The sequence below is a fragment of the Rhinatrema bivittatum genome, chromosome 8, assembly GCF_901001135.1.
Source record: "Rhinatrema bivittatum chromosome 8, aRhiBiv1.1, whole genome shotgun sequence".
Classification (NCBI taxonomy): Eukaryota; Metazoa; Chordata; class Amphibia; order Gymnophiona; family Rhinatrematidae; genus Rhinatrema; species Rhinatrema bivittatum.
In genome coordinates this window covers 11,229,036-11,255,738 of record NC_042622.1, presented here as the reverse complement: position 1 = coordinate 11,255,738, position 26,703 = coordinate 11,229,036, and the positions used below count along the sequence as shown (strand labels likewise).

The 26,703-nt window shown below is 50.5% G+C and overlaps 1 protein-coding gene across 6 annotated transcripts in view; it reads left to right on the top strand.

The window, feature by feature from the left end:
- The window catches only part of SLC17A9 (solute carrier family 17 member 9), a 48,135-nt gene that overhangs the window by 7,921 nt on the left and 13,511 nt on the right, over nt 1-26,703 (top strand). For 4 of the 6 annotated variants that reach the window (XM_029612315.1, XM_029612316.1, XM_029612314.1 and 1 more), the window contains exons 1-7: nt 5,370-5,468; nt 21,598-21,795; nt 21,973-22,112; nt 23,205-23,304; nt 23,938-24,065; nt 24,669-24,765; nt 25,131-25,227. In XM_029612315.1, the coding sequence (XP_029468175.1) occupies nt 5,413-5,468; nt 21,598-21,795; nt 21,973-22,112; nt 23,205-23,304; nt 23,938-24,065; nt 24,669-24,765; nt 25,131-25,227 (816 nt within the window). In that variant the 5' untranslated portion in view covers nt 5,370-5,412. Of the gene's footprint in view, nt 1-5,369; nt 5,469-21,597; nt 21,796-21,972; nt 22,113-23,204; nt 23,305-23,937; nt 24,066-24,668; nt 24,766-25,130; nt 25,228-26,703 lie in introns of those variants that run through there. The other 2 variants (XM_029612313.1, XM_029612312.1) reach the window with 1 other exon arrangement.

Here is a 26,703-nt window from a genome sequence, read left to right as displayed (position 1 = left end):
GTTAATAGCTGAGCGATAAATGTGCAGCTGAGACGTACATTTTTTTGCATTGGGAGTGAATGAGTAATAGCCACCTCATTCACTCCGCGTGGGACACGCGTTAAATAGGCGCTAATCCCCCTATTGCATCGGCCCCCTAGTGTCTATAATCGGGCTGTAATTTTCACTGCAAATGACTCCCGAAGCTTGGCAGTGTGGTCGCCTTCCTCACCACCCTCCATGAGTGACATTTCCTGCTCCTCCTCTGAAGCAAAGGCCGGGCCCTATTAGCGGTGTTGACCGGTTTTCTTTTTTTTTTTTGTCCTCTTTCTCAAATTAGTGCTATGGTCGGCCCGCAAAACCGGAATGGAACTCTGATTCGAATCCTTAGGTGCAGTCCTGTAGAAAAATTGTGGCCAAAAAAGGGAGTTAAGCTGGAAAAATATTCAGAAATGACGGAAGCTGAGCTGCACACAGCTTCCTCTGCTAAGGCTTAAGCGGAAGTCGCATGGGATCTTCTTAGTGTTTGGGTAATTGCCAGGTTCTTGTGGCCTGGATTGGCCTCTGTTGGAAACAGGATGCTGGGCTTGATGGACCCTTGGTCTGACCCAGTATGACAACTTTTTATGTTCTTATGACCACTAGGGAGGAGGCTTTTCTGTGACACAGATCGGCAGTGTGCAGTGGCCTTTTTCCACAGCCTGCTAAGGCTCCCATGCGATAACTATGATCCAGCCTGCTGCAGGAATTTTCCTGACTGACGGGCCGATACATTAAAAGTCGCAGGAGAGCCGGCAAGTGCCCGCTCTCCCGACGCACGCACACGCCAGTGTCCTGGGCGCGCGATTCAGTATAAGCCCGTATGCAAATTAGGGCCCACGGTAAAAGGAGGCGCTAGGGATACTAGCGCGTCCCTAGCGCCTCCTTTTTGACAGAAACGGCAGCTGTCAGCGGGTTTGGCAGCCGGCGCTCAATTTTACCAGTGCAGCACGACAACCGACACCGGTAAAATTGAGCGTCGGCTGCCAAACCCGCTGACAGCCACGGGGTCGGAAAACGGACGCTGGCTAAATTGAGCATCCATCTTCCAACCTGTGGGCAGATTTTTAATTTTTGGGGCCTCTGACTTAATATCGCTATGATATTAAGTCGGAGGGTGTACAGAAAAGCAGTTTTTTTTTTTGCTTTTCTGTACATTTTCCTGGTGCCGGCCAAAATTACGGTAACTCCTGCCTTTGCAGGCGCTATTAGTTTCGGGGGGGTTGCAAGCGCTATTAGTTTTGGGGGAGTTGGCCACGTGTTGAAAACATGGGGGCTAACAGTGCGCTCAGCCTGAGCACGCTTTACTGCATCGGCCCCTGAGTGAGCAAAGTCCACCGCCAGGCCAGCCGTATGCATTAAGTGTTTGAAGTCCTAGATCAAAAATGATGTGGCCTGTCACTGTGTTAGGTTTGGACCTGGTGGATCACCTCTGCTACCACGGACGCCAGCTGCAGGGAGACTGCCATGGCTAGGATTTTAAAGTCCATGCAGAACGGGCCACCAGGCACCAGTGCCGTATGTCCTATGGGTCTCCCTCCTTGGGTAAGAGGGTCACAGGGGTGGATTGACCTATCGGGGGATCGGGCTTCCCCCGGTGGGCTGGTCACTCCTGTCACGTGATTTTTTTTTTTTTTTAATTATAAAGTTTCCAGGCTTCCAGCCAAAGTAATTAGGGGGCGCCGCGAGCAGTGGTATCCCGAGGGGAGCCAATGCCCCCGGGTGCAGGCAGATCGGCAGGGCCGTGGTGGAGCTCACGTCACCACAGCCCGAAGAAAAAGATCGCGTTTAAACGCGCTGATGCTTCACCTCCTTCCTGCCCGCGCGGTCCAGGAAGTAAATGTTGCCGGAGCCGCGTGGGCAGGAAGGAGGTGAAGCATCAGCGCGTGCAGAAGAGGAGCAGCGCTTATGGGCCACCACGAATCATTTCAGCGGCCGGAGAAGAGGAAGAGGCTCGGTAGCAGGGCCGCCGCGGCCCGAGAAGAGGAAGAGGCCCGGTAGCAGGGCCGCCGCGGCCCGAGAAGAGGAAGAGGCCCGGTAGCAGGGCCGCTGTAGAGCCCATCCTGCGGCGACCCACGAAGAGGAGGCCCAGAGGTGAGAGAGAGGCTGAGGGTCTGTAGAGAGTGTGTGTGTGTGCGTGCATGAGATGAGTTGAGAGATTGTGTGTGGGAGTGAGGACCTGAATGTTTGCAGAGACAGCATGTGAGAGCCTCTGTGTGTGTGTGTGAGAGGGACAGCCTGTTCTTGAGCAAGACAGCATGTGGGAGTGAGAGAGAACCTGTGTTTGTGAGAGTCAGACAGCATGTGACAGGGAGAGCCTGTGCTTGAGCAAGACAGCATGTGGGAGTGAGAGAGAGCCTGTGTGTGTGTGAGAGAGACAGCATGTGACAATGAGAGCCTGTATGTATGAATGATTCTATGAGAGAGAGCATGTGACAGTGAGAGCTTGTGCTTGAGCAAGACAGCATGTGGGAGTGAGAGAGAGCCTGGGTGTGTGAGAGTCAGACAGCATGTGCCAGTGAGAGACTGTGTGTATGAATGATTTTATATGAGAGCATGTGACAGTGAGAGCCTGTGCTTGAGCAAGACAGCATGTGGGAGTGAGAGAGAGCCTGGGTGTGTGAGAGTCAGACAGCATGTGCCAGTGAGAGACTGTGTGTATGAATGATTTTATATGAGAGCACGTGACAGTGAGAGCCTGTGCTTGAGCAAGACAGCATGTGGGAGTGAGAGAGAGCCTGGGTGTGTGAGAGTCAGACAGCATGTGCCAGTGAGAGACTGTGTGTATGAATGATTGTATGAGAGAGAGCATGGGACAGTGAGAGCCTGTGTGTATGAATGATTGTATGAGAGACAGCATGTGAGAGTGAGAGGCTGTGTGTATGAATGATTGTATGAGAGACAGCATGTGAGAGTGAGAGCCTGTGTGTGTGAGAGAGAGAGAAATGCATGTGAGAATGAGAACCTGACTGTGTGTTTGAGGGAAGAAGATGGAGAGAAAAAAAGATAATATAAAAGGAATTGGAAAAAAAATAAGAAAGGGAAATTGAAAAAAAAAAAGCCTGTGACCAACCGATTACAAAACTAAGATCAGCCAGCAAAGGTAAAAAAAAAAAAAAAAAATTACTTTTTAGTGATTGGCACATATAATCTTTGGTAATGTGCAAGAGTAGCACTTTCTCTATGCGGATCTCACATGATCAGCATGGAGAAAGTGGAAGCCCACGGGGCCTACACAGCGGAGGCTGCAGAATGGGCTTCAGTGTCAGTAGCAGCAATCGGCACCTCCCCAATAGCCATGCGGCAGCAGTGACAGTGGCAGCAGAGGAATGAGAGAGGCTCCGAGGTTGCTGGCAAAAGAAAGAGAGGGGGTCTGCCTTTAAGAACATAAGAAAATGCCATACTGGGTCAGACCAAGGGTCCATCGAGCCCAGCATCCTGCTTCCAACAGTGGCCAATCCAGGCCACAAGAACCTGGCAAGTACCCAAAAACTAAGTCTATTTAGTGTGTGCATGTGTATGAATGGGAGTCTGCCTGGGGTTGTATGTGTGTGAATGCATGGGTGCCTGCCTGAGGGTGTGTCTGTGTATGAGAATGAATGGGTGTCTTCCTGGGGTTTGTATGTGTGAGAATAGGTGCCTGCCTGTGTGTGGTGTATGTGTGTGTGTGAGAATGAATTGGTGCCTGCCTGGGGGTCTGTGTGTGTGAGAATGAATGTGTGCATGCCTGGGGGATGAGGAGGGAGTGTGAGAAAATGAATGGTAGCCTGCCTGGGTGGGTGTGTGTGAGCCAGTGAGTGTGAGAGCATGTGTGTATGAGAAAATCCAAGGGAGTAAGAGTTTGTGTGTGTGGAGGGAGAGAGAGTGTCTTAGAGCCTGTCAGTGAGAGGGAGAGGTTATGGTGGGTATAAGAGCATGAATGTGTATGTATGTGACAGTGTATGTGTGAGAGAGAATGGACATGCGAGTATGTGTGAGAGAGAGAGGATAACCTCCTAATCCTCGACAATATCAGGGTGAACTGGAAATCAAGAGCTCCCATGTATGGACAGCAGGGGCTTTTTAAAATCCTTATTAGTTTTAATTATTGGGTGTTATTTGATATATGTGCTGTTTTGGAATATTTTAGTGGTGTTTGGGAAATTGTAAAAAATGTATATGATTTTAATAAACTATTTATCAGTAGTTTTAAAATATTCTTTTATTATGGTTTTACTATTATAACTGATGCTTTGTTTCTTGATTTTATTTGTTTTATGAGGAATGGTGGTTCTGTTTTTCTTTTCTTAATACAGGGAGTCTGGCTTCTTGGAGTTTCCATTTCAGTTTTTGTCATTTTGTATTCTGTATTTGGTGAGAGTTTGTGTTCTGCATGCAAAGACTGAGATGAAGGTTTCTCTGTAGGGATCGGTGTAGTAGCTTGGCCTGTTCTGGTTTCCTGATAGGAGGTGTATTGATAGTTTAGATTCTGGTGTAATATTTCTGGTATTCTTTTTCATAGGTGGGGTTGTTATTCTTTGAGTGTTGGCAAATAATACTGTGTTGATATGGGAGGACCATGCTGAAATATATATATAGGGGTGTGCACATATATATGTAAATTATATTGAATATGTAATTGGGTACCCATGGGCCAGCATGGAGAAAAATCCCCCAGGCCACTATTTTCCCTCAATCCGCCCCTGGAGGGTCAACACCGAGCGGCAGCAGGACAGAAGCAATTGAGCAGTCGGCAGGGGCCTTGCCTAGGACCCGCCGGAGGCTGGGTCCCGGCACCTCAAAAAGTGACCAAACCCCGTGGGCAGCCAGCGAGCCCTTCCCATAGGGCCTGGCTCTGGGGAGACGAGAGCCGAGTAAAACTGCTGGGCCCCTGCCCTTATCCCCTCCGGCTCCATGAAGAGGGTCCCACCTGCAGATGAGAAGGAAGTGAGATTTGCTTTGTATTCCTCCCCCTGCATCTCCTCCAAGCAGCCCGCGTGCCGATCCGGGCCCTTCCGCTGCCCTGGGGTTGTGGTGGTCCTGGAGGGGGCCGGAGCTGCCCCCTCCAGTTCAGGTCTCCCTGTTGATGCCTCTGGGGCGCTCTTGACAAAGGCCCTTGAGGCAGAGCTTCCCTGCGGGTACCACCTGCTCCCGTGGCGGCGGGCACGGAGGACCAGTTCGGCCATCCTAAATCAGGAAGGGGAAACGAATTTGGGGACTTATAAATGCAGGCAGGGGAGCTGCTCCCGCTGTGCTCTTTGCTCGGGGGGAGGAGGGGAGGGGGGGGCTCCCGCTCAGGAAGCGCCTCCTGCTGACACGTGGAAAGGAAATGGCGGAGCCCCTCCCCCCCCGCCGGCCTTGAAAAGGCGCCCCGCCCCCCTCCGGCCCGGCACTCGTCCCGGCCGCGATCGCCGCATGGCCTGCCCGGAGCCCATGGCAGCGGGGGCACCTGCCGACCCCTACTGGTCCAGGTAAGGCTCGGGAGAGGCGGCTCCGCCCCACGTGGCACCGGATCGGCAGCCGCACGCCTGCTCTCGCGCTCTCTCTCTCTGCTTCCCGGTGCGGGCTGTGCCGGGGCTTAGCGAATGGGGGTGGGAACTGCGGGCGCCCCCAGCTTTAGGGCTTGCCCTGCCCACGAGGGAGCCCGGGTGGCTCCCACACGCCTCTGCCTTCCGTCTCCTCCAGGACCCGAGCCCTCCCCCCTTGCAGGCTCCTCGTGTGGTTCCCAGGTCTTCGGCGCCTCTTTCATGCCTTTAAGGTATCTGAAAGCCTGCACCCGATCTCCCCTGCTCCGCCTCTCCTCCAGGGTCCTTCGGCCAGACCCCTCCATCCCGTCTCGGGCTCCCCACCTGATTCCCAGCCCTCCACCTCCTTGTCCCTGCCTCTCTCCGCCTTCCCTCGCAGCGAGGCAGTGTCCAGCCTGCGGATGCTCACTCAGAGAGTCGCCTCCTGACCTCCCCCTAAAGACGTCCAGGTTCCCGGTAGGACTCCTGGACACCCAGAACTTGCCTTTCATGAACTGCTTTACCAGCCGGTGCTAGGGAAAGGCAGTGGGTGCTAATATTGCCTGGTATTAAGCAAGATAATGCAGCTTGAAGGAACACAACTGGTCGTTTGATAAACAGAGGTGGAAGGTAAAATGTGCCTTAATAGGAGGGAGGCCCGAGGGGGTGATAGTAAATCATACATTGACTTTGTGCGGAGGTTGCAGAAATGTAGATTTTGTCAGGAAACTAGAAGAAAGTCCAAAGCCCCTGGAAACAGGACTCCGAGGGAGGGCAGGGGCAATAAACTGCTGAGATTTGGGAGATGCTCCAGGACTGTCCTGGTTGATTTATGGACACTGAATGTGTGTTTAATCATTGCATATAAAGCAGGAAGCTGTGGCCTCTTCTATATGCAATGAACACATTACAGCTTGAGCTAATATTTCAGTGGTACCTGAGGACAAGGAAACGATTCTGCTCTTCCTGTCGTCGGACCTCCTGATTGGCTGACGTAGGTGAATGTAGTTTGGGTATGGAAACGCGTACCTAGAGACTGAAAGGCAAGGTCCAGTGCTGCTTCACAGTATGGCACTTCTAAATAAATGACAACAAATACTAAAAACTAATATTACAATAATAAATGCAGAAAGCAATCCCAGTACTATAAATAGTTTTGTTTTGTAATCAGTGGCTAAGAACAACCATTGGACTTGTGCTCTGTGACCCTTAACTTCTCATCACTGAAAGGATGAGCCCTTATAGGACAAATCCCCCTCATCTCCACAGACTTCAGTGGTTCCACCTCATCTCCACAGACTTCAGTGGCACCCCCTTCCTAAGCACGTCACTCACCTCCACAGACTTCAGTGGCACCCCCTTCCTAAGCACGTCACTCACCTCCACAGACTTCAGTGGCACCCCCTTCCTAAGCACGTCACTCACCTCCACAGAGTTCAGTGGCACCCCCTTCCTAAGCACGTCACTCACCTCCACAGACTTCAGTGGCACCCCCTTCCTAAACACTTCACTCACCTCCACAGAGTTCAGTGGCACCCCCTTCCTAAACACTTCACTTATCTCCACAGACTTCAGTGGCACCCCCTCACCTCCACAGACTTCAGTGGCACCCCCTTCCTAAACACTTCACTTATCTCCACAGACTTCAGTGGCACCCCCTTCCTAAACACTTCACTTATCTCCACAGACTTCAGTGGCACCCCCCTCACCTCCACAGACTTCAGTGGCACCCCCTTCCTAAACACTTCACTTATCTCCACAGACTTCAGTGGCACCCCCTTCCTAAACACTTCACTCACCTCCACAGACTTCAGTGGCACCCCCTCACCTCCACAGACTTCAGTGGCACCCCCTTCCTAAACACTTCACTCACCTCCACAGACTTCAGTGGCACCCCCTCACCTCCACAGACTTCAGTGGCACCCCCTTCCTAAACACTTCACTCATCTCCACAGACTTCAGTGGCACCCCCTCATCTCCACAGACTTCAGTGGTTCCACCTCATCTCCACAGACTTCCGTGGCACCCCCTTCCTAAGCATGTCACTCACCTCCACAGACTTCAGTGTCATTCTCTTAAATATCAGAAAGAATCTGTCCTAAGTTTTGAAAGTCTCAAGAATCTCAGCTTTTACCTCTCGGGTGAGAATCACAAGTCACTTAAAGCTGCTCTTCAGAAGGGGGGACACTACTTTTTGTAAGTGGATGAACTGTAAAGACAAATTTAATTTAGGAGATTCCCCCTTATTTGCTTTTTCCCAGTTGCGCAATGTAGCAAACAATACAAAGGCATCCGAGCTTGTAACACAAGCTTCTACGTTGTTGGAAAGAATGACATTTCACAATAAGATCTCTAACGCGCGGCTCAGTAGAATAATATAAGGCAATTCTGTGGGCAGACAAAGCAGCAGAGTTAAATGTATGGAGCCAATGGGAAGAGAAACGGAGTTAGAAGAAGGCCACGGAGGGGATTTGGCAATGCTCTGCTTCGGCCGCAATAATGGCGCAGTGGTATAGAATAAATATGAGGGCATGCTAGACCCCCGGCCCTTTTAGCATTATACCAGTAATGCCAGGTTCGTGGGATGTGGTTGGACATTCACAGTGTGATGGGGGGATGTCTAGACCTGATGAGCCAAGAACACTGACACTTTTTTTTTTTTTTCTTATGGCCTCGAGAGCTGGGAAGTGGAGGGGAAAAGCCGTTGTTAGTAAACAGAGCCAGTTTTAAGAAGCTGGAGCAAAGTGACTTCCGCGCAACAGGACTGGCTCAAAGAGCTTACTGTTTTGTTAGAGCTGAAGTTTGTTTGCAAAATGGATAGGAAAATGTCGATAAGAAAAAAGAGAATGGAGTGAAGTTTTACGTTTTCCTGCACAAGCCTAAAAGTGGCTAAATAAATGCAGGAGTCCCAGGATAGCGGAGCCTGCTGAGGAGGGGACCGGTTGTGGCAGGAGGAGTTTAAATAAAATGCTCCCACGGATTTTGTGGGAAGGGGGGGCCACGTTGGCTCGTTTTCATATTCAAAGACAGATGATTGTTGTGTTTTTATTGCTGAGCTCTAATAAACAGTAAGTTAGAAAAAAAATCTCATGTGAAAAGTTTTTCAATAAAATCAAATTAACTTTTTTTGCATTAAAATAAAAGCTTCTTGTCCATTGCGCCCTACTTTGGACAAGAAATCCGCATTAAGGGGTAGATTTTAAAACAGCGAGCCTTCGCGTACTTTTGTTGGCGCATCAGGCGCAAACAAAAGTACGCTGGATTTTAGCGGATACGCGCTTAGCTGCGCGTATCCGCTAAAATCCTGGATCGGCGCGCGCAAGGCTGCCGATTTTGTGTAGCCGGTGCGCGCCGAGCCACGCAGCCTACCTCCGTTCTCTCCGAGGCCGCTCCGAAATCGGAGCGGCCTCGGAGGGAATTCGCTAACGCCCTCCGCTCCCCTTCCCCTCCCTTCCTCTACCTAACCCACCCCCCCGGCCCTGTCTAAACCCCCCCGTACCTTTGTTGGGGGATTTACGCCTCCCAGAGGGAGAAGTAAATCCCCGCGCGCCAGTGGGCCGCTAGCACGCCTAGACAACCCGGGGGCGGTTCCGGGGGGCGCGGCCACGCCCCTGGACCGCCCCTGGCCGAAACCACGCCACCGGGCCCGCCCCCAAAACGCCGCGTCCCGCCCCGAAAACGCCGCACCGATCGGCCCCGCCCCGACACGCCCCCTCGGAAAACCCCGGAACTTACATGAGTCCCGGGGCTCTGCGTGCGCCGGTGCGCCTATGTAAAATAGGCGCACCGGCGCACGCAGAGCCCTGCTCGCGTAAATCCGGGCGGATTTACGCGAGCAGGGCTCTTAAAATCCGCCCCTAAGGATTTGCCCATACAAAACTTTTGTTTCGCTTAGTTTTTTTTCTTCAGTTTTTGGTTTGTTTTACGTTTAATTTCACCTCATTTTGTTGAAGTGAAATAATCAGAAAAATAAAGGAAAAAATAGAACCCCCCCCCCCACCCTCCAGAGACACCAGAGCCCATAGGGAGCCGCTCATCCCAGCCCCGGGCTTATAAGCGGTCCAAATGGAGCAGGCGTGACCGCCAGCCGTCCTGAGGCTCCGGCAAGCGAGATGGCGCTGGCATCGGAGCCGGCAGAGCAGGAGCAACTGGGGATCTGCGCTGCTCCAGCCCCACAACCGGGGGGGTAAGCTATGGCCCGCGGTGAGTCGTGGGGGGTTCAATTAAAAAATGCTACTAAGCTTCTGGGAGTTTTTTCTGCTGACGTTTCATGAAATGAAAGTCAATGGAAAAAATAATTTTGGTGACAGTGTTTTTGTTTTCAAACAAAATGAAATCCGAGTTTCTCATTGCATTCATAAGAACATAAGAACATGCCATGCTGGGTCAGACCAAGGGGCCATCAAGCGAATCCAGGCCATAAGAACCTGGCAAGTAGCCAAAAACTAAGTCTGCCCCAATGCAGTAATAAAGCATATTAAACGCAGTCCTACTAAAACTTTTAAACCTCATCCAAATGCATCTTCAAAAATCATAGTCTTAAGAGCTTTTCTAAACAATTTTAAGTGCTCTTGTTCACAAAGTCGTCCTGGCAGATTATTCCACTCAGACACAGCTACAGCGGAAAAACTCCTTGCTCTTCTCATTACCCATAGCTGGGGGAACGGCCAATGAGTAAGTGCCCTCTGATCTTAAAGTCCGCTTTGGGACTCACCAATCAATAGATAAAACCTCGTAGTACTCATGGGGATACATTTTTCGAAAGCTTAAACACAAGAGTCACTAACCTAAATCTCACCCTCCACTTAATGGGAAGCCAGCGTAGGTCTCTCGGCATTGGACTAACGTGCTCTCTTCTCGTCTCGAGCTGCGGCTTTCAGAGACAATTGTGACCTCTCGGGTAGAGCCACGTACAGGTCAGCACAAACAATCCAGGTGACTGGGTCCGAAAGCCTGTATCGCGGTACCGTAAAGACCTTGGCGTAAAACCCTTTAGTGGTCCGGCCATTTTAAGTTTGTAAAAGGCCACGTTTGATGCGTGGCGAGTCTGCTGTTTCACGGTCAACTGAGAGTCCAACAAGACTCCCGAGCTTTCTACTTCTATTGGGACAGGGCTCCTGCATGATGGGCTAGCGTAAGCTGCTGTTTTGTCACTAAAGACCTGCAGGCTTTGTCCCTGTCGACCTAGAATGGGGAAAACATCCTTGGTAAATCTGGCAGGACGTTTCTGCTGGCTCTGTGTCACTGTGCGTGAAACGTCACCCACTTCCTGCAGGTTTGCCCTGAAGGTGTTTTCTGTCATGGCTGACCTCTTTATATAGGTTGCATTCAGAGGGCTGGCCCTGACGTCTTTAGCTATTCACTTGGCTTTGAACCGTACTGAACAATAGATCTTTTCATAAATTCAAAACTGGAAATGCTGCTAGAAAAGTGACTGGAAACATTTAATTGGAAGAGTAAATGTAATTTACAGTTACATGCTTAACACCTCTTTATGCCAATAAATGCGCGTGACATTATTTTAACAGTGGAATAAACCACAGAAGAGTATCTAGTCCACCCTCCTGCGTTCAGGCAGGATCTACCAGGGCCATCCCTCCAGGAGAGGAGAGGGGAAATCGGGGTGACTACCCAAGGTCCTGAGCTTTGTGCATTGATCCTCTCCCCTCTTCCTCCCGTTGGCAGGAGAGCAGTGACCTACCGGTGCCAGTTTCAATCTGAAGTGTGAACCACACAGTCTCAGGATCCACCAGCCTCGCGTGGTGGACTTCCTATCAGTAAAGGAGGAGTCGGGCAATGGGAGACAGGGAGAGCATATCACACTGCAGGGCAGGGAGAAGGGGTCAAGGGTTAGAGAGAGAATCACACCAGGAGAGACCCCCACCACCCTGGGCCTGCTTTTGAATCCATAGCAAAACCATTCCATATGGTCATATATCTGCCCTTAAAGAGCTCCCTTGGCAGAGACTCCACCACCAGCTCCCTAGGTATCCTGACACATCCCATCACATTCCTAGATAAATTATTCCTGTGCATAACTGTTTTTTCACAGAAAGATTTTTCTAATGTCTAAACCAGATCTCCCCTGCTGTAGTTTAAGCCCACGGCTCGTCTCATCTCCAGTAGAGATGGAGAAGAGCTGATCACCACCGTCACTGTGTAGACTACAAATCCAGCTTTTTCAGACTGCCCGAAAAGCTCATATTACTTAGAACTCTTCTGTACGCTTTCCGAAAATCTTGACGCTCTTCTTAATGTGGAATCCTGAACTCCAACAAAAGCCTTACTGATGTTCAGCAGAGTTGAGAAAATGACTTATCTTCCGTTCCTGTTAATACATCCCAATATGGCGAAGGTACGAGTGGAGTAAAATGGCAGAGAAATAAGTCACAGAATAAGAGGAAGATGGACGAAGAAATATTAACGTAGAGATCCTGAAGATATTGGCAGAAGAGGAGCATTTGGTGCCTGCAGGCTGCCCAGGTGTAGCTGTGTATTTAAGGCTCTGCCGTCTTCTCCCTCCCTGGCCATGCTCCTAAGGTTCCCTTCAATTCTGCTACAGGTTTGGCTCCTCTAAGCCCTGTCGGTCACTGCTCCAGGTGTCTTCCACCCCCCTCTCGGTGAGAAACGTTTCAGCTTCATGTCATGACCCTTTGTCCTTGAGATCTCCATATGGAAAATGCTTTCTTCTGGTGTTTAATGAAGAAAGTCAAGCAAACACTTAAAACCCCAGACTGTCCCCTGCTTTTTCTCATAATTTTGGAAAAGTCCTTTGGTCTGCTGCCTTCGCTCCAAGAATGCGCGTTGACCCATGGGCTCGTCTCCGGGTGGATCCTGCCTTGTACTTGGGTGAAATGATTTTCCTCTGACACATTTTACTCCAAAGACAGGAGTTAATTTCGGCTGGCACCGGGAAAGTGATATTAAGTTGGAGGCCTAAAAAAAAAAAAAAAAAAATATCTGCCCTCGGCCCGCGGGTTGGAAGACGGACGCTCAATTTTGCCGGCGTCCGTGTTCCAAACCCGTGGCTGTCAGCGAGTTCGACAACCGACGCCGGTAAAATTTAAGCGGCGGCTGTCAAACCCGCTGACAGCCGCCGCTTCCAGCAATAAGGAGGCGCTAGGGACGCGCTAGTATCCCTAGCGCCTCCTTATTAACGCGGGTCCTCATTTGAATACTGAATTGCGCGTCCAGGAGAGTGAGCGCTCACCTCAGAGCGCCGGCTCTCCCGCGCAGTTTACCGAATCGGCCCGGATGAAAAGTGAGAAGAGGATAACAGCCACAGAGCTAAATCTGAAACAAACCACTGTGGCCAGGAAAGGAAATGCAATGTAACCCAGCACGAGGAGGATGATAAGGAAATGCTAATGCCTCTGGTACGCGGCGTGAGGAGGGATCCCGGCACCTCACCATGAGGCCAGCACGCACCCATCCGCCTCTCCCGGGCGCGCGATGCGGTAGACTGAGCCGCTGCGTTACAAAGGAGGCGTTAGAGATAAATTGTGCATCCCTAGCGCCTCCTCACCATCGGGCGCCCAGGAGAAGTGGCTGTGAGTTGGGTTTTCCTAACCCGACTGCTGGCAAGACGGTTTTTTTCCCCGTGTTGCTGCTTTCTGTGGTTCCTCCATATCACCACGATATTAAGTCTGAAGAACCATAGAAAAGCAGTATTTTCTGCTTTTCTGTAACCTTTTGGGGGATCCTCAAGACTTAACGCCAGCTCTGGGGTTGGCGTTTAATTTGTAAGGGTAAAAATGGGCAGGTTGGGAGCACAGTTATTTTATTTTATTTTTTTTTTTACAGTGGGGTACTAGCTAATGGTCTCATCAAATGCCACGAACATGTGCTGAGCGCTATTAGCCACGCGCTGGTTTGGACACAAGTTTTCTGCACGCGTTAATCCCCTTCCTGCAGAAGAGGTTAACCTGTGAGCTAGCCTGACACACGGTATTGCGTTTGCCTGCATGTGCATCAGAGACTACGTTTAGGAATTGCTCTTACAAGAAGCAGACAAAAATCATCGACAAAAGTGAATTGTCTTTGTCTTGGCCTTCTCTGGGTGCGGTTTCAGTCCCCCGTGTTCTCCTGAGATTTGCGACACTCGCTGCCCCGTGAAGCACCAGCAGATCTTGGAGAGACCTGGAGGAATGTGCTGCTGTGAGGGAGGTTTGTAGCATTAAAAGCAACGCATCCCTGCTGAGCTGGGACCGGCTGAATGGCAGGGCTGCATTTTAGATTTTGGTGCCCTTTTGAAACTGTGCTGGCAAATGACCCTGGTGCAAGCAGGATCAGGCTCCTCTCTGGCACCTTCACAATTTGGTGTCCTGGACGGTTTCGTACGTTGCCAAGGCCTAAATCCCGGCCTCTTAAATTCTCATTGCACCGGGATCCGCTCCCAGACTGGAGCTTGGGGCGCTGTTAATGATTGATGGTTTCTTCTGCAGGTGACCTGTTTCTCTGGCGTGAGAGCACAGCGCAAAATATACAAATAAAAGTCCTTACCTCCTGCTTTGGGCCTGGCAAGTATTTTGTTAACGTGTTAAGTCCTCACGTGCCTACAGAAGCGGAACGAGCTGCAGAGGGGAAGGGCTGATGTCTCGCTTTCCGGAAACCTTTGATGGATTGCACGGTGCCTGGGAACTCTTAATCATTGCTTCAAGTACTGCACCAATAGTAAGCTTGAAATCTTTCTGAAGGAGACCTGGGGGCGTCTGTCCTGAAAGGCTGCAAGCTGAAAAACACTGCAACTTGTTCACTGTAATAAATATATTTCCAGAAACTTCCTCTTTGTGTGGTGTGTGTGTCTTGACGGGATTTTGTAAGCTCAGCAAAGCAGGAACCATCTCCTCTGTGTATCTGTAGAGTGCTGGGTATATGCATTAGCACTACAGAAAGAAGTGGTGGTAGCAGAACTGAATGCGCCCCCAATATCTTCTGCTTCTCCAGATGACCAGCAATATCCTGAGCGCAGCAGATAGGCACGTGAGTGGACAGTGAGGAGTATGCCTCATAATGCCTCTGTATCGCTCCATGGTGAGACCGCACCTTGAATACCGTGTAGAATTCTGGTCGCCGCGTCTCAAAAAAGATATAATTGCGATGGAGAAGGTACAGAGAAGGGCAACCAAAATGATAAGGGGAATGGAACAGCTCCCCTATGAGGAAAGACTAAAGAGGTTAGGACTTTTCAGCTTGGAGAAGAGACGGCTGAGGGGAGATATGATAGAGGTCTATAAAATCATGAGAGGTCTAGAACGGGTAAATGTGAATTGGTTATTTATACTTTTGGATAATAGAAGGACTAGGGGGCACTCCATGAAGTTAGCAAGTAGCACATTTAAAACAAATTGGAGAACATTCTTTTTCACTCAATGCACAATTAAGCTCTGGAAATTGTTTCCAGAGGATGTGGTTAAAGCTATCAGTGTAGCTGGGTTTAAAAAAGAATTGGATAAGTTCCTGCAGGAGAAGTCCATAAACTGCTTTTAATCATGTTGACTTAGGGAATAGCCATTGCTTATTACTGGCATCAGTAGTTTGAGGTCTATTTAGTGTTTGGGTAATTGCCAGGTACTTACAGCCTGGCTTGGCCACTGTTGGAAACAGGATGCTGGGCTTGATGGACCTTCTGTCTGTCCAGTAAAGGAACTTCTTATGAGGATGTGGAGATGGGGGCAGTTAGGGGTGTGCATTGACTCATCTCATGCAGATCATCAGCCTGGATCTGCACTGGATTACCTTGTCCTGAAAAACAGAGCCTGTTAACTTACCATCAGCCCTGCAGGATGTACTTTATTCATTGTTTGTTGTTCTTAAACCTGCATGAAACCGTGATTCATCAGAAAGGCCCTCAGGGCAGTGTCTTCAAATTGTTTTGTTTTGCGCATACCTTGACAGGGATGAACCTCACCTGTAAGTCAGGGTAAGCTAGGAATGATCTGAATCTGTCAAATTCACTGCTGATGCCTTTCGGGCGTTCACAGGGTGGTATATGCACAGGCAACCTGTCGAGGTGCGCCTGGAAATCCTTCGAAAGCAGGCCAGGAGCTGATTAAGAAGAATTTCCAGGTGCATCGAGACAACTAGGACTACATTTTGTGTCTGTCTGCCACATTTTCTTAGTCTCTGACTACATCCCTATGAAAAGTTTTTAAGTGTTTGTGTTTTTTAAACCTTTGAGATACAGGTGGGGGCAGAGGAAGGCAGGGGCAGCACGAGGGTCCTTCGTATATGTCACGATTACTTGTCAGGTGACACCAGCAATTGTTTAAAAAAAATTATATATATTTATTTATTCCTCCATAAGAAAGAAAGTATGGCTTGCAGACGGCGTAGTGATGTGTTAAGAATATATAATCCCTCTGCCAGTGCAGTCCTTTATCCCCGGTGTTAGCGAGAGAAGCAGGCTCGCATGGCATTTAGGGAGCAAATTGGACCTTAGCATTGCTTGTGAATGTATATTACTCATCTTTCCAAACCTTACAATTCAGGGACAGCAGGGAGTTCCCTGTCCCGAGAGGGAAGTTAATGCGCTCGAGGTGCGTCAGAAGAAGAAGCAGGATCAGAGGGCCCTGCCTTTCCGGATGCTTCTCACCACTAGGCCACGCCCGCGGAGGGCGCTTTTCTGGAGAATGACGTGTCATTTGCTGTATGTGATGTGTGCATAAAGATTGTTTTTTTTACATTGATTAGCTTTTAAATACTTTTGTTATATTGTTTATTGTGTGTTTATTATTGGAAGCAGCCCCAGTGCCTTTGGCTGATTTGTGCGGTATAAAAGTTTTTTTAAAATAAATAAATGTTGGCTGCCATAGGCTGGCGGTAATATAGAGGCATTGGGCCCTCAGCATCAATCTATATCCTTAAAAGATAAATATTAATGCATATAATCTGTGCCCGCCGCTCTGCCAACTTTGTCACTATTTATGGATGTATCGTTCTGAGCTTTGATCCCGCCCTCCACGGTGCTACCGCCTGAGCCTTAAAAACACATTTTACTAGAAGCAAGTGTCCCCTGGAAAAATCCTCACAGCGAGGTTTGATTGTGGTCAGAGTAACGTGTGCAGGAGGCTTCCTTTTCCATGGTAATGTCTCCAGTGACAGGAGTGAGCCCTCTGCTTAAACCAGGGTGCGGCCGAGTGCACGACAGGTACCCTCGGAACACCTTAAAAGGCTGGTCCTGTTCCACCTTAACACAAGGCAGTCTGAGTGCAGGGTGTCTCCTCTGAGCAGGAATATAGTGTAGGCTCACAGGGAGAGCACGGGAGGTCCTGGGGAAGATCAGGAGATGGCAGCTCTATTTAAATGCTGCTTTATTTCCATGTTGGTGTGACGTATTGCTGAGGTAAGCAACTTCTGTATCCCTTTGAATGCTGATCATCAGTGGCGTACTGATCGGGGGGGGGGACGTCCCGGGTGACAACAGAGGGAGGGGTGCCATTGCCACCAGCACATACGAAGGTCCCGTAGCACTGAAGAGAAGCGACATGCTGGTGGGGTTCCCACTCCCCGCCAACAAAAGTAAGGTCCAGAGGAAAAGGCCGGTGGCAGATGAAGAACAGGCCCTGTAATGCTGCCAGAGTTTCCCCAGAGCCAGCAGCAGAAGAAGAGGTCCAAAATGTGTGGTCCTGTGAGTGTGTGTGGGTGTATGTATGTGAGGGCTGCGTGTGTATATATGAGAGAGTGCCTGTGTGTATGAGAGGGTGAGTATATATGAGAGTGCATATGTTTGAGAGGGTGCCTGTGTGTGTGCGGGGATGGGGGTGAGAGACAGAGGAAGACTGTGTGTGTGAGACAGAGGATTCGTATGTGACAGATACAGAGGAAGCAGGGGTGTTAGTCTGTGTGTGAGGGAGAGATGAGGAAACGTGTCTGTCTCACACACACACACACTCAAGCTCCCTTCGTCTCTCAGCAAACGTGTATGTGTGTGTGTGTGTGAGAGACAGGGAGCATATTTTGTTTGTGTCTGTGTGTGTACCCCCAGTCCATGACAATCTCAGGGTGACAGGTATGGAGAATGGGGACTTTCAAAATCCTTATTAGTTTTAATTACTGAGTGTTATTTGATGTCTGATGTTTTGAAATATTTTATTGATGTTTAGGAAATTTTAAAACATTTGTACAGGAGCTTCCAATTTGAATATTATTCTGTTTATCAGCTGTTTTGAAATGCATATTTTTTAGTATGGTTTTGCTATTCTGATTGGTTTATATTTCTTGATTGTATTGTTTTAAGGAATAGTGGTTTTCTGCTTTTCAATTGTTGCACGGAATACGCTATCTGGCTTGTGGTTTCCAGTTCATGTTTTGTCTGTGTGTGTGTGTGTTAGCATGTGAGAGAGACTGAGGAAGCGTGTGTATGTTGGAAAGAGATGGAGGAAGCGTGTGTGCGTGAGAGAGGTACAGAGAGAGAGTGTGTGTGTGTGTGTCTCTCTCTCTCACACACACACATAGAGGCTCCCTCTGTCTCTCACTAACAGGTCAATCCAGTAATGAGTGGTAGGAAGAGCTGTGTTAGTGCCCGGCGCACCCACGGTTGCCGCACGCTCACCTACCGCTCGATACTGTATGTAAATAGCTTGCTAATGCAAGCTGCGTCTAAGAAGCGTCCGTGAAGCGTTAGGCCCACGCAACCCGTTTTACTGTATACAGCGCCTATACAGTAACCTGGGTGCGCGGGCCTAACGCTTCATGGCCACGCTGGTACCTGTCATTTCAAATGTCATTTGAAATGACAGGTACCAGGAAGTGGACGGTTCTCCGACACTCGGGATTGTCAGCCCTCTCTCCCCTCCTCCCGGAGCAAGGCTGCTTTTCGCGCCCTGCTTTGGGAGGAGGGGAGAGAGGGCTGACAATCCCGAGCGTAGGATTGCCTGTCCTCTCTCCCCTCTCTCTTGCAACTTTTTTTTTCGCTTTTTTTTTTTTTCCTTCGCTTTTTCGCTTTTTTTCGCTTTTGTTGCTTCGGGAGGAGGGAGAGGACTGGGGCTGCCCCGGAGACCGGCACCCATGGACGCGGCCAGGGCAGGTGAGAGGGGGCTAGGGGAAAGTTTGCCGCCTACCCTTACCCCTGCCTCTAACGCAGGGGTAAGGGTAGGCGGTAAGTTAGCAGGTTAAACGCGCGACAAAACGGCAAGGAAAGATAGCGATAGTCGGGGCGCGGGTTACGGGATGCTAGGGAATAGCTAATTCGATCGTTTACATCTGATATCCATGCCGTGTGCGGAAGGGGTCACCCGGGGATTTAAGGACGCGGTAAGAGTAGGTTAAAGGGGATTGTGGATCGCAGGAAGGGCTAACGCGGCCGGAAAGTGAGTAGAAAGCGGGTTAGGAGCGGGGTAAACGCGGCCGCACTTCACTGGATTGACCTGTTAGTTAGCGCCAAACAGGCAGGAGTTTGTGGAAAAGAAATATTAATAAATGAGAAAAGAGAATTATTATTATTATTTTTTTGTATTCACTTGAACAAGTGGGGTTTGTGTGCTCTGGCTGAAAAGAAAAAGAAAATTGAGCAGGGCAGGGTTGGCATTAGAGAGAAAAAAATAGACCTCTGCATTCAGAATTTCCTGGAAGGAGAGAGAGGAAATTACAGGAAAGCGTGAAAGAGGCAGAACAGAAAGGAGCCTGAAGCAAATGTGGCTCGCACGAGCTCCAGCGTTAAGAAGGCCTTGAATTGCCTGGAAGCGGAGGGGGTGCAGCAACCCTGGGCGTCGCCTTTCAGGAGCACAAGGAGTAGCCTGAAGATGGCGCTACCACGGCGTCACTGGAGCCAGTGGTGACCAAAGCTGACCCAGAGCATCTCAGAGAGTGACCTCAAACCTTAAGGTGAGATGAAATGTGATTATCCCGGAGAGGGTCCTAAGAAGGACGTGACAGGCGGCCCTGGCAGTGTGCCAGAGAAACCAGGACCTGCTCCCTGGGGACAGCGCCACTGCCTGGCGAGAGGAATATGGAAGGTCTGGGAATGGACTCGCGGTGAAGCTGCCAGCATGGAAGTCCCGTGCAATGCTGCGAACAGGAGAGCCGCAGGCCCCTGCCCTGGCCAAGCCACTCATCCAGGGAGCCGCAGGGCTGAAGCCAGAACAAGAGGACAGCGCTGAGGCAGAGGTGTGGAGGTCCTGAGCCCCGAGCTCCACCGGGCGGAGGAGAAGCCAGACCCAGGTTTGGGAAAAGTGGCCTGCTACCCAGTGATAGAGGCTGAGAGAAAGCCGGGAGTGTCGAGAAAATGGCGTCTTCAGACGTCCAGGCCGGAGAGGACAAGCCCCTCGTAGAGACTTGTGAAGTGGACATGCCGGGGAGTTGGGTTTATGGGGCTGACCAGGGTGGGTCGCCCAGAGAACCGAAGGGAACTGGGGTTTCATGAGGAAGCCTTACTTAAAAACCCAAAAGGTTGGGGGAAGGATACCCGTGTGAAAGAGGAATAATCCCCAGGGGTTAAAGAACGAGGCATTCCTTGGAATGAGAGAGAGGATGTCCCCAGGGTAAGTCAGGCACAGCAGGGTCCTAGTGAGGGACAGAGGCCTGGTAGGGACAGACTCTCAGTTGGAAAGGACTGAGCCGAGGGGGAGGGGGGATGTGGCAGAGGGCACTCTAGGAGTCCCGGGTGCCTGCTCCCGGTCCACGGTAACGCAGGGCACTCTGGGTGCAGGAGCACAGCGTAGGCTCAGAAGAGAGCGAGGGAAGCCCTGGGGAAGAGGAGGAGAAAGCGTCTAAGTACTGCCTCGTTTGTGTGAGGTAAGCAACTTTGAGTGCTGCTGATAAAAGTTTGCAAGAGCAAAGCTGGAGTGCAGACTGAAATCTGCCCGCTGGGATGGGCCACTGGGGCAGTGATTACCTCCGTCTCCCCCCTCCTCTGGGGAGAAGGCGTAGGTAGCGCGCACTAGATTGGCTTCTCAGAGTCTGAAAGCTCTTCCAGGGGCCTGGTATTGTCTAATTCTGATTAAGATGGAAAGCCAAAAGAGCAGGAGAGACTTGCCTGCACGTGTGGACTCTCTGTACGAGACGTAAGCCAGGCCTGAGCAGAAAGAGTGTGCAGAGGTAAGAGAGGTGAGCACCTGGTGCAGGTCCTGTGAGGCTTCGGGAGCGCCACTGGGGCTTGCAACTGAAGCCGGGAGGCCACTGTCCAGCACCCTATATGGCAGGCATTGTAAATACAATCCCAGTGTGACCTGAGACCCCACGTGCTTCATTACATAAATGTATCATTAGACAGCTGAGCAGGGACTGAACAGCACTGCTATGTCGTGTAGTGAGTTAGAAATGTGTAGAAGTAGCAGCAGTAGATCCATCTGTGTGAGCAGAAGGGCTCTATGTCATACGCCTTCTTCAAGCACATGGCACTGAAAGGGTTAACTAAGGGACGGTAAGAAGGAAGGACAAGCAATGGGGAGATCTCTGCAATTGCAGTAGGAAATGACAATTAACAAAATGGAAAATGTCATAATGCCTCTGTATCGCTTCATGGTGAGACCACACCTTGAATACTGTGTACAATTCTGGTCGCCGCATCTCAAAAAAGATATAATTGCGATGGAGAAGGTACAGAGAAGGGAGACCAAAATGATAAGGGGAATGGAACAACTCCCCTATGAGGAAAGACTAAAGAGGTTAGGGCTGTTCAGCTTGGAGAAGAGACGACTGAGGGGGGATATGATAGAGGTCTATAAAATAATGAAAGGACTTGAACAGGTAAATGTGAATCAGTTATTTACTCTCTCAGAAAATAGAAGGACCAGGGGGCACTCCATGAAGTTAGCAAGTAGCACATTTAAAACAAATCAGAGAAAATTCTTTTTCACTCAACGCACAATTAAGCTCTGGAATTTGTTGCCAGAGGATGTGGTTAGTGCAGTTAGTGTAGCTGGGTTCAGAAAAGGTTTGGATAAGTTCTTGGAGGAGAAATCCATTACTGCTATTAATCAAAGTTTACTTAGGGAATAGCCACTGCTATTAATTGCATCAGTAGCAAGGGATAGACTTAGTTTTTGGGTACTTGCCAGGTTCTTGTGGCCTGGTTTGGCTTCTGTTGGAAACAGGATGCTGGGCTTGATGGACTCTTGGTCTGACCCAGCATGGCATGTTCTTATGTCTTTTGCAGGCCCCAGGCCCGTTTGTGGACGGTGATGTTGCTGCTGGGGACTTGCCTGCTGTACTGTGCCCGAGTGACCCTGCCCATCTGCGCTGTGGCTATGAGCGAGCACTTCCATTGGAACAAGAAGCAGTCTGGCATTGTCCTGGGAAGCTTCTTTTGGGGGTACTGCCTCACCCAGATCATCGGGGGACATCTCAGCGACAAGTAACGTAACCTACCTGCTGCCTCCTTGCACACCTCACTATAACACCCGCAGCTTGCAGAGTCAGTGCATGCAAGCGTACATTCACCCTTTTTTATATATATATATATATAGTCCTTGTATAAATGCTCAGAACTTGGTCCAGTGATGCCACCAGGTCTCTTCTCTTTCTCTCTAAGGGTCGGAGGGGAGAAGGTTCTCCTCCTCTCAGCGTCTGCCTGGGGCCTGCTTACTGCCATCACTCCTCTTATTGCCCATCTGACCTCCGTGCCGCTCCTCTTCCTCACCATCCTCCGTTTCCTCATGGGCCTCTTGCAAGGTGAGATGAAAGGGGGTAAAATGCCTCTTCTCTGTTCCAGCCGGAAGCCCGAGTTCAGATCAGCGGTGGCCCTGCAGGGTCCCTGGGGAGGGGGATTCTGCGGGGATTTAGTCAGAACCTCTCAGCATCCAATTCTGATACTGATGGAGGTGAGGTCGTTAAGGTTAATTGATGTAGGGGAAGGGTTGGGTGGAGCAGGGGGACGATAGTAAGATCTACCCAAAAGAATTCCTACTGCAAGCCGAGTGGCTGCTAATGATCAGGCCCTGCTGTGAGCTGCTCCAGGCGCCTGCCCGTCGGCCCAAAAACCAACCTGGCTACCTACTTGCAGAAAACAATGCCTTTTTTTTCCCTTCACAGCTAACGGCCCAATTCCCTGCTTTAAACCCAGGCTGACATAAACGCTATGCAGCAAGCAAGCTCCTGTCTCCAGTCGCCCTGCTAGTGCCAAGCTGCAGGCTGGGCAGTACCTGCCATGGCTCCCCCTGTCACGGGAAATTATTTGGGGATGGCGCTCTCGGATAGGGGGCTCCTGTCTGTCTCACCCCCACATGGAGTGGGAGTCCTCACTCTGACAGGCTGCTCTCTGCCTCCCCAGCAGTCTCCTCATGGAGAGAAACCCCAGGCTGGCTAAGTAAATCCCCCAATTCATGTTGCATTCCTCCGCTGCCGGTTCCTTACTTAGGTTTACTACAGTTCCCAGCAGCCTCTCTTTCCTCCGCTTCTCTTTCTCCTCTGGTTGCCTTTGCAGCGCCCTGCGTGTGTCTCTGGCTAGCTCCTTTCTCCCCATCAGGTCTGGCTTGTTTCTGGCTGTGAGAGGGGCTGGCAGCATCGGATGCAGACAGTGTAGACGACCTTTGCTAAAATTGGGATTGTGTTGGTGCTCTTGTGGGTGTAATGCTGAGGCGGAGTGGCTGGACACGGCTGAGGTCCTGCCGTCACACCGTGGCCTACGCTCTCCGTGGATGGTATCGTCTCTCCTGGCCTCAGGGACCCTCTGATGTGGCCTGAGACAGAGGGAAGGGCACGACGTGTTCTGTCTGTCTGGGGAGGTTCCTCACCCCTCGCTCTCTCCTCCTTCCCTCCTCTCAGGCATGCACTTCCCTGCCTTGGCCAGTCTCTTCTCCCGGAAGGTGCCGGAGACTGAGAGAGCATTTACCTGCTCCACCGTGGGGTCCGGCTCTCAGTTTGGGTAAGTTGCCTGCGGCCAGACTAGCTCTGACCCTGCCCAATAACCTGCACCACTCCTTATGTGCGTGGGCAAGACTGGGAAAATATAATCTGGGTTTACTGGGGAGGGATATAGGGTTTTTGTTTTTTTTTGGGAGGGGGCGTTTTTGCCTGGGCCTGGTTCTCTTTTTTCCCCCCCCAGCTCGTTTGGAAGCAGGGCTGGGATCCTGGCACCATGAGCCTTCCCTCCTGTTGCCGCCCTCCCAGTGTTCCTGGTCTGGTCATTGGGGCGACGGTCCTGAGGCCGGAAGCCATGCACCACGGCTCCTTCTGGAACTGTTTCACGAGACACAAGGTGTCGCCTTAATAATGCCCATGACTCCCTACCCCAGACGCTGAGCTGGGGATCCACCTGGGAACCCTCTGCATGGCAGTGCCACTGAGCTAGGGGTAGGGCTTCTGTTTCTAACCTCCTCGTACAAAACGATAGGAGGGCTTCAGCTCAAGATAAAGAGTTCTAGCACCTCTTATGACTGAAAATCAAAACCTGGTTTGGATTTATAATAGATGTTGTTGGTTTTAATGGGTTGACTCTGGTTTGGTTTGTTTTTCTAAATTGAGATGAACGGACTGCCCTTCTCTGTCCCCCCTGCAGGACTCTGCTTATTGGAGGCGTGGGATCCCTCCTGTTGGACTGGTACGGCTGGGAGAGTGTCTTTTATTTTGCAGGTTTATTCACCTTGTTTTGGGTCTACTGGATGTGCAGCCGTTTCTGTGAGAAAGGTAACCTTGGGTTTCTGGTGCTACGGTGAGATGACGTCGCGGAGACCCCCGACAAGCTGCCGATCAGCGCCTGCAAACGCTTGCCGAGCGTCGCATTGCACCCCTAAATGCCCCTGAGGTAGAAGAGACAGGTCGGAGCCAGGGACGGAGCTGAGCTCTCAGGAGGAGGCTGAATGGGCTGCTCCCAGCTTTCATGGTCTGGCAAGCTGGGGACCTGCAGCTTTCAGCCCAGTGAGGCTCCCCAGGTGCGGTGGGAGGGATTATCCCCACGCCTCTCCGATAGCCCGATATCGCAGGGTGGGGGGCAGAGCGACAGGCCGGGCCTTCGGGTGGAGGGGTAAGTGCCACCCTTCTGAGTCGGTCTTAGAAGGGGAGGGGGAGACGGGTGTTGACCGGTAGCCTCGAGCGGGGCGCCATTTTGTCCCATGACTCTCACGCTGGCAGGAATGTCACTCGGGTCGTTTCTTGGCGATCGGTGGCTAGTGACTTCAGCGCTTTGAAGTTTGGCGACCCTTTCTTGCTGGTGGCGGGCGGCCGGCTCGGTTTTTTCTGGCTGTGGAGGGAAGATGAGAGTGTAACGTCTGCTGATGTCTTTTAATGCAGAGCACAGCATTTCCTTGCAAGACTTGGCAAAGGGTCTCTCTCTGTCCAAAGAGAGCCAGGTGCCGTGGAGACGGCTGTTTAAGAAGGCCCCTGTCTGGTAAGCGCGCCTGCTCCCGCAAAGTCCACTTTTACCTTTTGTTTTGTTTTGTTCTCTGCTGCCGTTTGGGGTCTTCTGGCTCGTTTGTCCTCAGTTTTCTGACAGGCCCCCTCCCACTCTGTGGAACAAGTGAGGCGGAAAGCTCCGGTTAGTGGCATAGTCTTCCTCACCCAAGGACCCTGTGCGCAGATCCTCTTTTGTACCTACAGCATCCGAGACTGAACCAGTTACCTGGGCGGGGGTGAGCTGCGCGTCCTAGAGTGGGCCCCAGGCGGAGTGACGGGCGTGTGAAGCTTTTTCTAGCTGACCCTCCTGGGCTGGGATTCTTAAGACGCTGACTCCTCGGTCTTGTTTCTCTTTTCCAGGGCTGTCATTGTGGCTCAGCTCAGTGTTGCCAGCACTTTCTTCACCCTCCTGTCCTGGTTGCCGACGTTCTTCAAGGAAACCTTCCCCGAAGCTAAGGTAGGCCAGTGGTGGTGAAACGTGAAGAAGAGAAGGCAGATCTCGGGGCCGTGCCAGCTCGTGCACTGTCTCGGGAGCAGCTTCCCCATGCCTTGCAATACCAGGCTCGGCCCTTTCTTACTAAGTGCACAACTTTCAGTCCTGCTCATTCATTACAAAGCAAGTTCTGATCCAGCAGCCGTGCAGGATTCTTAAATCACAAGCGGACTGTGATACATTACAGGAGGACCTTGCAGGACTGGAAGATTGGGCATCCAAATGGCAGATGAAATTTAATGTGGATAAGTGCAAGGTGATGCACATAGGGAAAAATAACCCTTGCTGTAGTTACACGATGTTAGGTTCCATATTAGGAGCTACCACCCAGGAAAGAGATCTAGGCATCATAGTGGATAATACTTTAAAATCGTCGGTTCAGTGTGCGGCAGCAGTCAAAAAAGCAAACAGAATGTTAGGAATTATTAGGAAGGGAATGGTTAATAGAACGGAAAATGTCATAATGCCTCTGTATCGCTCCATGGTGAGACCGCACCGTGAATACTGTGTACAATTCTGGTCACCGCATCTAAAAAAAGATATAATTGTGATGGAGAAGGTACAGAGAAGGGCAACCAAAATGATAAGGGGAATGGAACAGCTCCCCTATGAGGAAAGGCTAAAGAGGTTAGGACTTTTCAGCTTGGAGAAGAGACGACTGAGGGGGGATATGATAGAGGTGTTTAAGATCATGAGAGGTCTAGAACGGGTAGATGTGACTCGGTTATTTACTCTTTCGGATAATAGAAGGACTAGGGGGCACTCCATGAAGTTAGCATGGGGCACATTTAAAATTAATCGGAGAAAGTTCTTCTTCACTCAACGCACAATAAAGCTCTGGAATTCATTGTCAGAGGAGGTGTTAAATAAATCAATTTATTTATGAATCACTTTCCATGTTTTTACAGTAAAATGAAAACCAGAAATAATACAAAAAATAATATAGATCACATCAATTATACAATAAAATAGATAAAAACGATACCGCACAAAAGAAAGGTACTTCTACCATTAACGTAAAATAAAACAAGTTAGCATCGCTGGAACGGTTCTTAGAGGAATGTTATTAGCCTGGTATACATGGGGAGGGCCCGGGATCACAAGTTATCCGTCTAAATGGCAAACGTGGCATATCCAGCCACTTATCCGGTTAAATTATAGCCAGATAAAGGGGGGGGGGGGGTTATTCGGCTAAGCTAGCTGAATATTGGGAGCGAGGGACCCCCTGCGAGAGCAGTGCTGCAGTCACTAGGAGCGGGGCAGAGGGTCCCTCGCTCCCGGCTCGGATCAAAAAGATATCAGGGGATACTGAGGAGGGAGGGAGGGGGGCGGGCAGGAAGTAACCGGATCCTGTTTAATAGAAAATGAGAACGGGGGCCACGTGTAAATGCCTGCCCCTCCCTCAGTCTTTACAAAGATTTATGGGGGGAGGAGAGTATG